General features: G+C 46.5%; 1 protein-coding gene across 2 annotated transcripts in view; it reads left to right on the top strand.

The window, feature by feature from the left end:
* Window positions 1-328: 328 nt before the first annotated feature.
* Window positions 329-12691, top strand: part of ZCCHC14 (zinc finger CCHC-type containing 14) — a 71095-nt gene continuing 58732 nt past the window's right edge. For both annotated transcript variants that reach the window (XM_019491168.2, XM_006276705.4), the window contains exon 1: window positions 329-1380. In XM_019491168.2, the coding sequence (XP_019346713.2) occupies window positions 817-1380 (564 nt within the window). In that variant the 5' untranslated portion in view covers window positions 329-816. The remainder of the gene's footprint in view (window positions 1381-12691) is intronic.

Below are 12691 nucleotides of genomic sequence, written 5' to 3'. Positions count from 1 at the left end.
GCCCCAGTAAGGGGCACGGTCATGGGGTGGTGGGCTTGGCCCCTGCTGCAACCCCCCTGCACGTGCCTGGGACACAGCTGCAGCCACATGTCCCTCTCCCCTCGGCCCCGCCCCTTCCCCTCTCGCCCAACCCCCTTCCAGTGGGCGGGTCTAGCGGCGCCGGATTGACAGCCCGGCTTCTCGAGGGGCGGGGCAAGGGGCCGCGCTCTCTTCATTCGGGGGCGTTGCGACCGCCAGCCAATGACAGCGAAGAGGCCGGCCGAGCTGACCAATGGGAGGGCGGAGTGGGCGGTGAGTGAGTTCCGGCCGCCTCCTTCTCTCCCCCCCACCCCGCCGGCCGGGGCCTGGTCACAGGCGAGCAGGGATCCCTCCGCGCCGTGCCGCGCCGCACCGCGCCGCGCCGCGCTCACCCTCATCCTCACGGCGCCGTGTGCCTCCGCTCGCTCGTTCGCCGCCGACCGCGGGGGATTATTTGCCGCGGTTGTGGTGGTTCCGGGGCCTACCGGCACCGGGACGACGAGGCTGGCGGCCAGCCGCCGCGGGGCATGGAGGGCGCCGGGTTGAGGCGGAGCGGAGGAGCCGCCCCGTGAGGGGAGGCCGCGCCGAAGCCCAACCGCCCCGGGGCCTACCCGCCGCCTCCCCTCAGCTCGCCCTGCGCCCCGCCCCTCCCCCACCGGTGCCCCTCCCCCACCCCCCTTGGTGCCCCTCCCCCACCCCCTCATTGGACTCCCCTCCCCCACCTGAGGTGTCCCCCCCCCATCCCCCGGGGGGCGCCGGGCTGCGGGGGTGGTGGCCCTGTCGGGCGGCGGCACCGCCATGGTGGAGAAGCGGTGCCCGCGGCTGCAGCGGGACGGCGTGTACCGGTGGTTCTCGGAGCTGCCGTCGCCGCAGCGCGTGGAGTTCCTGTGCGGCCTGCTGGACCTGTGCATCCCGCTGGAGCTGCGCTTCCTGGGCGCCTGCCTGGAGGACCTGGCGCGCAAGGACTACCACTCGCTACGCGACTCGGAGATCAAGGCCAACAACCCGGCCGACTTGGGCAACCTCACCAACTTGACGGACGAGGTGGTGCGCAGCAAGCTGCTGATTTCCCTGGCCCTGCTGGGCTCGGCGCACCGCGAGGCGGCCGGCGTGCTGTTCCGCACCCTCACCCACATCGACTCGGTCATCCACAACTACGGGCTGCAGCTCAACGAGGGGCGCACGGGGGACGAGTTCCTGCTGCTCTTCACTATGGCCTCCAACCACCCCGCCTTCAGCTTCCACCAGAAGCAGGTGCTGAGGAAGGAGCTCACCCAGATCCAGAACATCATGGCCAGCACCAGCAAGACCCCCGGCCCCTCCACCCTCAACACCGTGGCGACCTACCCCGGCTGCCACAAGGTGGGTATCGCGCCCTCGTGCTGCTCCCCTTGGCGAGACGTGCGAGGGGATCCTTCCGGAGGCGGCCGCAGCGTTCGTGTAAACCTTGTTGTTGGAAGCAGTCGTTCAAATCCCGTCGGGAGTCTGTTGCTAGCATGCGGGACGGGTAGGAATAGACGGATGATTTGTGGATTGCTAGGGGCTGGAAGGGACCTTGCGGACCGTGGGGTCCGGCCCCCAAATGCATGCCGTGTAGAACGGGAATTCGTTCAGCTGCCAGCAGATCAACAGGCCGTGCTACAAAGCAGTGGTTCTCAACCTGTTTTTGGACCAGGACCCATTTGTAAACGTCGATGGCCAGTCCTGACCCAGTGCCCCTCAGTCCTGACCCAGGGGGTGGGTGTGGGGCAAGAGGAACGGCCGGGCTGCAAGGGGAAAGCTGCCGTTTCCCACGTTTTTACTCCTTGAAAGGAGACTCCATTTTTAAAGTTGATGGATCCATTTCTGAAGCTTGTTCGCAACCCTTTCGTGTATTCTTGCAACCAGGGGACTCCATTTTTAAAGTTTGTGGATCCATTTCTGAAGTTTGTTCGCAACCCTTTCATGTATTCTTGCAACCAGGGGGCCTGGCCCCAATGATCTGTTAGGTCCTTTCCAGCCCCTAACAACCATGAAACTGTGACCCACGTTTGGGTCGCAGCTCGCGGGTTGAGAAACACTGCTGTCACGTGCTGGTTGCTGTTAGCTTTTTGCTGGGATGGCCTTGGTCTCACTGTTGGGCTGAAAGAGCCTAGAAGGGCGATGAGCATGAAAGTCAGTTGGGAAATGTAAGCCGTTGCCTGTCTACAAGGATGATGGACTAAGGAACGAGTGGTATTCTGGAGAGGTTGGGGTGGAAGTTAGGTTTGTTGGAAGTGGAACGCTTTGGTGTATCTGCTTTCCCCCGTAGCCATAATGGGATGGAGAGCTGGCCTGTAACTAAATCGGAAACAAAATTGTATTGTCAGTGTGCTCTAAATTGGTTGGAGTTCAGGTAAGCAAAGGTTGGTTCTCAGCCTGAGATGGGAGTGTGCATATTGGTTTGGTCCTTTCAAAACAGGCTTTCTTCTAGTTGTGTGTTCCTTTGGGTACTGTGGTCTTAGCTTGAAAATTTTGGATGAGAATCTCTTTACTTGGCTGTGGATATGTGTCCTCTTCTTCCCTCCCAACCCAAATACTTTGATTCCTTATATCAAACTATTGGAAACCAAGGAGCAGAGGTTGTGAAATTACTACTCTGTTCGATTTTCCATTTTTTTTTTTTTAATTTTTTTTTTTTGCTGAAGTATAGAGAGAAATACTTCAGGACAGGATAGAAAGATATAATTAACCACAGGAGGAGCCTCCGTACAAATATTTAACTTCTCTTAGTTTCCATTCTTCAGAAAATCAACATTGAAAGCTGCACCATGACCCACAATTTTATTTCTGTCTCCCTCCGTTCTCACCTGCAGTCTCCTAAAGCAGACTTTACATCTTGCCAAAGTTCAGTGGAAATGCAACATGAATCAAATGCATGCACTAAAGGAATTTAAGGACACGCTTCTTGAAGCATATTCTTTGAGTCTTCACTCATAGTGTACACATTTTGTCTAATCGAGTGCCAAGCATTCTGGGTTGGTTGGATAATACTTCCTACCATTCACCCAGCTAGCCATAACGCTCACTCTTTTTGGGTGGTCCTCTTCTCACTATGTATCAGAAGGCAAACAGTGAAGAGGGGTCACTTTTAAAAAATGGAATTGTATTCTTGGCATTGAAGAATACTGGTATCTGATGTCCTTACAATCCTCTGGTTTGTTGGGAATGTACAGAAATAGCATTGTTTCACTGTATATTTTTATTATCTTTTTAAGAAAAGATTACAAACTTCAGATAAATGGTTGCCTGTGAATGCAGGGCATTGGACTTGCTACCATTGGAAGGGACAATCTCCGGTGACATCCACATGTCCATAAGTAGTTAATTCCATTACTTTTATTAGAACAAGAAGTTGGCCTTGATCTATAGCTGGATGTAGAGTATGGAAAAACAATACAACTTGTTCAATCCGTCTACGTTTAAATGTGCAAAATTAACTAGCAGCATTGCAGAGCTACATGTTCTCATACTAAGGGATCACATTGTGAAATGTTCGTCTCAGCATTACCTGGAAAAGTCAGTGAAGACATGAAGAGAAAACAATCTGCATTGGGGCTGAAGCCGGCCAGAACCCTGTGCTCTCAGCCATCCCCAGAGTATGAGCGAGTGGCTTCTCCCTTTCCTATTCTCTAGCTGGCTTGCCAGAGTTTGAGCTGTGCTGGCTTGGTGTTTGATGTCAGCACTGTCGTGTTAAGTTAATTGAATGCTATGCTGAACTCCAAGCACACCCTTTCTTGGGCTAATCTTAAAAGTGAACTTAAAAATCTAAAGTTACAGAAGAACAACTACCCCGGGCTTCCCTGCTATTGATTCAGTGTGTGTAGTTCATGTAATCTAGAGACTTATCTCCAGTATCTGTGGCTTAAAAAAGGGAAAATCTGTAATAGTGAAAGCTTGTGTGACGAGCTTTAGTTCAAGTGCCCCAACGCCATTTTTAAGCATGGGGATGCCAATACATGTGATATGGGAGGCTGCTGGACCACGATAATTGCCACGCACCAGCTGACTTGATTAATGGAGTTTGCTCCAATACACTGGGATTCCAGCGCGTTGGAGCAGCCTCCGCACTCATGTAAAGGCACCCATACAGACCAGCTGAGCAGGTCTGCAGGCACCTGTATTTCATATGAAAGGTAATTGCCAAGGGCCATGAGCATTCCTGACCGTTTACATTTCATTCGTTTATTTGAAGAGGTGCAAAGAAGTTACTTGATAATTGAAAAGTGTTCCTTTAAATTCATTTTCCAGGTGCATATGGAGATTCACTACTTCCACTTGGCTAGCTTGATGAAGTTAGCACAAATCTTTCCAAACCTGAGTTTCAAAGAACTATTTAGAAAGTACTTACCGTCCAACAGAACGCGGTAGTTATGGTCCCCCAGATAGTGGGGGAGGGTCTTTTTAAATAACTTAGCAACCCTTAAAGGGCCAGTTTGCTATTTCTCGTGGCTCTGTTGCATCTGATTCCTAAAGCAATGCTTAAAACCGATGTCTGTATTCTTTGGTCAAGGTTTAGTTTTCCCAGTCTAGGATTATATAAAACATTAGGCTGAATCAGGAATAGGAAAGTTTCATTTCTTGCTGACTGGCTTTGAAATAGTTTTAATAATTGAATTCATATTTTTATATTGGTAGCTGCAAAAAATCTATGTGAATCTCATGACTCTTGCAAGTAGAATACAATGAAAGTCATGGTTTTAGCTTCCACAGAGATGTAACCTGTTCCTCTCTGCATATGCTGTTCTTATGTAGGATGATAATGTTTCTGTGATTGAGTTGTTGTTAGGCCAAACTAAAAATCCAGCTCCACATTTCCTTTCTTTATGCATGTGAAATCAAACCATTTTTTTGCATTCATTTTTATAGTTTTAAATTGGAGAGAAACAGCGGATGATCTGTCTTCTAGAGTCTGTCTAGTTAAGTGCACTCTGTGAATACTTAAATTGTGGGAGGAGAATGGCAGATTTAGCATTTTTTTTTAAATGAAAACACATTTGATTCATCCAAGACTAGTCTCTCTCTCTCTCTCTCTCACACTCTTACACACACACACACACACACACACACACACACACACACACACACACACACACACACACACACACACACACTCTCACTCTCTCTCTCTCTCTCTTTTATGTATTAATAATTTTTTCATGCTCAGAAAACTCAGAAGTGGTTAAATAGAATTTTATTAAGCTTCAAAAAACAAACCCAACCCAAATCCTAAGCCCTGTTTTTGAGCCACGAACAAAGGAGTAATTTTGGTTTGAGGTATAAACCTTTGAAAATGTGGTTATAATGAAAAGTACTCTACCAGCACAAATCTCTACCAGCACAAATTCACCACCAGTACTGTCACACTATATCAAATGACTTCTGTGTAATCATTTTTAATATTGTTTCCTATTGCAGCAGTCTGTTTATACAGCTGAGGAGAAGAGCATAGTCACAGTGTATAAGCAATGAGAGTTTACAAACAGGGTAAAGGCTGAATGGGCAGTAGACACCAAATAGTAAGCTCTTCATATGCAGGGGACTGTGGGAACCATTTGCGTTTTGAAGGAGACTGCATGTTCAGGCTGCTAGATAATTTTGTTTTGTGGGTTGCTGAATCGAGTCCAGTTGCCTAGTCGCATTGAGTAAAACTTGTCTTACGCTTACTTGTTATGCTGAATACTAAGTTATTTAGTTCCATGTTTCCTGGTGTTGCACAGGTTTTGCTGGAAATATCCACAGATACAGAATATGCCTTTTGCTAAAGATGAAAGCATGTTGTTAACATTGGCTTCACCTGTGTTGATTTTTGAGTGGCGGGAGCAATGTTTTTGCTGACACTTCAACAGAGGTCCAACTAGGGAGAAAGTTACTGAACTACCTCAGTGACTTCTGCAGAGAGATTTTTGAATGAAGACCAAGAAACACCATGCAGTAACTGCTTTCCAACAAACTGTAAAATAAGGCTGCCTACTTGAGTAACATTTGGGGGAATTAGGTAGTGTTCTTCCAGCTGATTCATGTTGGAGGATTCTCTCTGATATTGTAGCTCCCCGCAGGTGCAGAGGTCCCTGTGGAGTAAGCTGTTGAATCAGGGCCCCAAATAGTATATTTGTCCTCTTATTCCCTTGTAATTGCATAGTCACTTGGTAATGCAATACTGGATTTGTGTAACCTTTTTCAAATTGCTGTCTTATGAATGGTAACATATATTCCAGGCCAGTTCACCCTCAATTTCTGTACCCAACATATCTTCCAAGATTATATAGCATAAGGCACTATTTTACTTGGACTTCTGGAATAACACAGTAGAAAAATTTGGAAGTAAGACTGCTTCAGATCTTACGTTGCAAGCTGGGTCCAGAAACCTCACGAGTCCTACAAGAGTAGTAGTTGTCCTAATGTGACTTTTATATGTAGTAACTTTTTAGTTTTGGGCCAGTTTTGCAAGCAGAGGGAAACTTACGGTTTCAATGCATTTGTTGGCCTCTTGACCAGACCTGATTGATTTCTTGTGTTAGACGTTTACCACATTATTATCAGCAGGGTAGAATTGGTGAGTTGCTTACTTACGGTGTGGTGTACATGAACTTCTGTACAAATCTATTCAATTGGAGGGACAAAGAGTCACACTGTCAACATAGATTGTATGTAGTTATTGAATTTCCATTTTGAAAGATTGAGATCGCCTGGTTGGGCTACCCTACTTTACTGGATGGTAACCCTAAATTTCTTGGGGTTCCCTCCAAGAGGTCCCCACAAAGTGGGCTAAGCATTAACCAGTGTTTTGTTTGTTTTAAACAAATCAGTTTGTGGATAGAATGGGATTTGCAAGCAGTAAAGTAGTCTTGCTGATAGCATTCATTTTAATCGATGTTACCCAATAGTATCAGAATTGAAGGACCAGAAGGGACCTGCCAGATCATCAAGTCCAGTCCCCTGCCATGGGCAGGAAGTTATTGGGCTCAGACAAGCTCAACAAGGTACTTGTCCAGCCTCATCTTGAACACCTCCAAAAATGGTGACTGCACCACCTCGGAGGCATTCAAGATTAATGTTAACATGAGAAACTAATTTAGTCATTTAATATCAAGCTTACTGGGAAACTTGACTGAACATTCCCTAGTGAGTGCGTAGAAAGAGCCAAAAAAAATCATATTAATATAATAAATGATACTGTCTCCTTTTTTTTTTTCTCCTTGGACTTGACTTCCTACATAAATTGCAGTGGCTTTAAGTCCATACATCACTGGGTGTAAGTCAAGTGTTTGTGAATGTTTCACTGATTTTTTCCCCCCCCCCTTTCCCCCTTTCAGATTGGTTTTCAATGACCTCTTAAGCAATATTGAAATAAGATGCTCCTCATATATAATCGGAGTGTCCCCACAGGAATTTACATTGGTTTAGCTGAACCAGTCTCTAAACTAGGTTTAACTAAAATAGTGCAGAGAAAGTGTTGCACATCCCTGGAAAATGAGACCTGGCAATAATTATCCAGGGTTCCAGTGCATAACTTCAGAGGTGATGAACAGAGTCCTTATTCTCAATAAACAGCCTAGGCAAGTTGTGGCCTGTCCATCACTGGAGGTGTTGAAAAAGAGGCTGGACAAGCACTGGTTGGGGATATTCTAGGTCAGGGGTAGGCAGCGTTTTTGGCCTGAGTGCTAAAAAAACCGCAGTGTCTACCTTGTAAGGTGCCAGAGTGCTGGCATGCCAGAAAAACAAAAACTGAGGTGGAGGATACATGGCAGGACACATTGCATATTAATATAGTTAATAATCATAAATGTTCCTTTTTTTTTTTTTTTAACAGTAAATACCAGGTTTTTTAAAAGTTCTAAGCCTGGTGACAATATGAAAAACTTCATATACTACCTTTGTTCTGGTGTATTTTTTTTTAAGTATGTTGTGATGAGAGAGGAAAAAAAGAAAAAGGAGAGCAAGTTAAAGAAAGAAATAAAACAAAAAAAAGAGACAAAGGCAGAGAAAAAGAGTAGTGAGAAAAAAGAGAAGGAAGAAAGAAATAGAGTAAGAGACAAGGAAAAAAAAGAAGGAAGAGAGAGAGAGGAGAGAAGAAAGGAAAAAAAGCAAAAAGAGCATGTGTCCCTTGCCGCCCACGTCTCCCACTGCTACTGGCTGTGGCTTGGGCCTGCTGGCTGGTCCATGGCAGTGTCTGGCAGGGGAAGGTAGCGACACCCCAGCAGCAGCTGCCCGGGCTGGGGTGCTCAGGCCTCTGCAAGAGTCCTGGAGCAGGGAGGGTCTGGCTGGGGCTTGGGCAGATGGACACCCCATCCCACCCAGGCAGGGTGAGCGCTGGGACCGCACGCTCGGGGCAGGTTCTGGGCAGTATGGGGAGAAGCAGATGTGTAGAGAGATGCTGCAGGCAGGCCAGCCCAGCCCAGCCAGGCCCTTGGGAAGGTGGCAGCGGGGGCCGGGCAGGAAGTGGGGGCTGCCTCGGGGCTCCTCTGGCCATGGTGGGCAAATGTGGGAGCCCAGCCTGCTCAGCTCCGTGTGGATGGGCCTAAGGTGCCTTGCTGACAAGGGGACACCACCTGCCCAGGGCAGGACACCAGGCTCAGGGGGCTCCAAGTTCAGCTTCCCTGTGTGCCAGGCACAGTACAACCAGGGCAGAGCTGGCCCTGGTGCAAGGGCCTGGCCACAGGAGCCCACCAGGCCCCAGGAATAGCTGCTGTGGGCAGTGCTCGGGGCCGAGTCAGCCAGGAGCCTCCAGCACAGCTGCCCTCCGCAGTCCCTGCCTGGGTACCAGGCCCCAGCCTCGCCCACTGTCAGCTCCCCTCCAGGGGCCGGGCCAGGCACAGCCCGGGGATGCAGGGCAGAGTCAGCAGAATGTGGAAAGCATCCTTACCTGTGTTTTCCTGACTCCAGCCCCAGTGCCTGCTGCTGCTCTGGGACTTGTGGCTGCTCTGGAGATCCTGGAGCAGCAACTTTAAAAAAATTTGTTGTTGTTGTTGTTTTAAAGCAATTTCCTTGCACACCACCTGACGGAAAATGTCTCCGCATGCCACTTCTTGGCATGCATCGGGGGTTGCCTATCCCTGATCTAGGTGTAGCAATGCCTGTGTTCTGCTGTGGGGATTTCCCATGTCTCTAGTCTTTGGTTGCCACTGTGCCCTCTCCCCCGTTTTCTGCTACATGTGTCGGGATGTTTTTAAACCTTTCCAGGGGCATTGATTGGGTGTTGCCTTCAGCCAAGGCTGGGGACTTTGACTGGGGTGTGCCAATACTCCTGCTGGGACCAAAGTCAGAGGTTCGTGGCTAGAAGGTTTTGCCCCTCTACTCAGGGTCAGACTGATTGCCTTACTTGGATCAGGAAGGAATGTTACCCTGTGGTCAGATTGGCATAGGAGGTTTTGCCTTCCTCTGTAGAGGGGATCCTGTCTGTCTGCCTGGGATCTCTTGAGCATATATTGACAACATTTCACAGAAGCAGGATGTTGGCTGCTGTGGTCCCCCTGCTTGTCCTGTGGCAGGTTAGGGTGTGAGGTCTGTGTTGTCAGGGTTGACAGTCATCTTCTGTAGTTTAGATTATGGTTTGGATAGGGATGGTCCTGCCTCAGGCAGGGGGTTGGACTAGATGTGAACTCTGGAGGTCCCTTCCAGCCCCACTTCTCTAAGATTCTGTTTGAACAGTTTCTATTTTTTTAATTTGAATTGCATAAATTAAGATGTTGTGATTCTTAAGTGGGGTCAGAGTCTATCTTTCTATCACAATCGAACTCTGGTCATGATAGCGACCTCCACAAATTACTGCAAATGTATGGCAACAACTTTTCCATTAAAGATGCCGTAAGTGGCTGTACATCCCCTTCTGTTTTCTTAGTGTGCTGCAGTGTATAATTTGGTGGGTTTTTTGTCTTTCTGAGACTCTTTCTTGTGTGAACAAAAGAGATGCTAAGTATAGAAATGCTGTTCCTAATGGCATAGGCACGGGTTGTTAACATTTCCGTTGTAAGGTTCTTTATTTTTAGGTGACAACTTGGTGGTTAAAATGAGCTCCATTTTGAAACTCAAAATACTCTATCTTACTTACTTTTTCTCTTTGGGAAGTTTCCTTTTAGGAAATGGAATGAAGAGTCGAGGATGAATCAAGAATTACTTTGTCCGTATGTAACTTATAAGGACTATTTCGAGATGGCAAAGACAAGGGTATTGGTCTGGTACAAAGCCAAGTTTGCATTTATGCATCATGCCTGAGTTTTTGCATTTAAATTTGTGGAGCAGCAAAAATCCAAACTCCATTAGGTTTTTTTTCAGTAATGATTAAAAAGTTGATTATTTACTCCAACGTTTTGATTGCAGTGCATACATAACATCTTATTTTTTTTAGTGGAAGATCTAGACTTAGACAAATAAGCAATGATACACTAGAAAATTTCACATTTAAACATTGGCAGACTTTCCCCATTCCAGCTTTTCTCCTTTACATATAAATATTGTTATTATCTAACAGCATTATTTATATCTACAGTCTCTGTTTAAAAAAAGTAGATGATATCTTGTTTAGTTGTAGTGACTTCCTTGAAACACACTTCTGTCTCCAGTCCCTCTTAGCTTAAGCTGTTGCTCAGAGATGCGTGGCTATGAATTATATTGGTGACAGTTCAGATTACAAGTCTGTTCTTGGCTTTGTTTGTACTTCAACACATAAACATTGCCTCCTTTTTCTCTTACATCTTCACTTCCTAAGTATGATGCTGGCACGTTCGTATTAGCCCTGTTTTTACAATAGCTGTAATGTAGACAGAGCACTAACACATTCAGAATTTAAAAGCACATTATCATACTTGTGAAGCTACCTGTAGGCATGATAAGGATAAACTGCTTCTAAGACATGGATCTGTTCTGCTGTTCCTCTGCAGCTGTTAGGTTTGAGCAGGGTACATTTTTTTTGTCTTCTGGGTTAACATAAAGGGTGTGGATAAATGAACAAATAATGGGGCAAGGACCTCCTGTACATCAGCTGTTATGTGCCTGTATTAAGTGGTAGCTAAACCACTGTACCTTAGCTCTTTTGTTTCATCGAGGGGTTAACTATTGTGGGGCAAGTTTCATTTATCAGAAGGCAAGAACAAGCACCATTTCCTTGAAGCAGCCAAAGCTTGGCAAGTCTCTCCCCCTTTTAACTCACTGTAATATGTTCGTTTGTATAGTTATCAAATCTGGAAAGCAAGAGACTCAGAAATAAACTTCTATCTCCCACATGAATGTGCAGGGCATTATCATACCTAGGTGGCCTTTGTGAGCAGTTAATTGAGTTTTATGTGCATTGTTAGCTTATGAGCCTCAACTGAACTACCTTTTTTTTATATATATATTTGTGGAGAGTCTATAAAACATTTGTCCTTCATAACAGGGGTGGCCAACTTGCATCACAAGTGGCAGATGCCACTTTTATGTGTGCCATGTGGCAGATTGGGAAGGGGAAAGGCAGTACAGAAGCAGATAAGGGAGAAAGTAGAGTAGCTGATCAGATGGGGGAAGGGGACTGGAGTGGCATTCGGGAAGGGTGCAGAGCTAATTATGGCCCACCTGCCAAAAATATTGGCCCCCACTGAATCTTCTAAAATAATACTCCTAATACCGAGCCATCCAGATAAGGTTTGCTATTTGATGATTCCTTGTATTCATCAAAGATTAGACAGGATTACTATTTAAATGTTCTCCAAAGCTTTAATAAAAGGTGAACAAAGTTATTCGGTATTACTATCATGGCAGCTTGAGAAAGGAAGTTGAGAAAATTAGTTGTGTTTAAGACTAAGCTTTTAGAAGAAATATTTCAGAAAATAAGATTCTTGGAGTAAAAAGTTATTGGACCATCATTCTCTAATGCAGCGGTCCTCAAGCGTGGTGCTGTGAGACTCCCTCAGGGACGCTGCGACAGACAGCACTGCCGCAGCCAGGTAAAATCACCCCATGCACAGGGCTGTGGTACAGATGTACTTATATGTTAGGGCGTTCTGCTTTGCATAAAGCAAGCAGGAGAGCCTGGTTGAGCCCCAGCCTTCCAGGCTGCTCCCCATCCTCCATCCTGTTCTACACAGAGACAGAGGCATGCAAGACGGTTCCACCTGCCCTGTGTGCCTCTGCTTCTGGGAAACAGCATGCAGGGTCAGATTGGGAAGGGCTCCTACCTGCTTTAGGCTTAGCAGAGCACCCTAATGAATGAAGAGCTCAGTCTTGTGCCTCTGACCTTCCCAGTCTGACTGCATGAGATGCATAGGACAGTTTTGCTTGGCAGCATGTCACCCAGTTGAGAATCACTGAGGCTAAAGCAAGGCAGCATTAACAGTGGTTCTCAACTGTGGGTATTGCCACATTAAAAAAGTTATGGAGGGGTGTCCTGATTCTAAAAAGATTGAGAACTATTGTTCTGATGTTTCTCCCCCACTCCTTAGTGTTCCCTTCTCTGCTTCCTCTCTGGCAATTTGTGACCATCAGTAGAAATATCAAGTATTCTTGCACACAGCTCTTGGGCATGGAGACAATGCCACTTAGAACAATGTTCTTCTTTCTTGTCCAGTCTTCACTTGGTAATTTTTCTATCCAAATTTATGATCTTAACTTCTGTAGCAGGGAAATCGAATATTCAGTTTTGATGTTAAATATGAAGTTCTTAAGAAGAAGTTATTTTTGA

The sequence above is a fragment of the Alligator mississippiensis genome, chromosome 10 (genome assembly GCF_030867095.1).
Source record: "Alligator mississippiensis isolate rAllMis1 chromosome 10, rAllMis1, whole genome shotgun sequence".
Lineage (NCBI taxonomy): Eukaryota > Metazoa > Chordata > Crocodylia > Alligatoridae > Alligator > Alligator mississippiensis.
The sequence above is the reverse complement of the archived record's forward strand: the minus strand, read 5'-3'. Positions and strand labels throughout refer to the sequence as shown.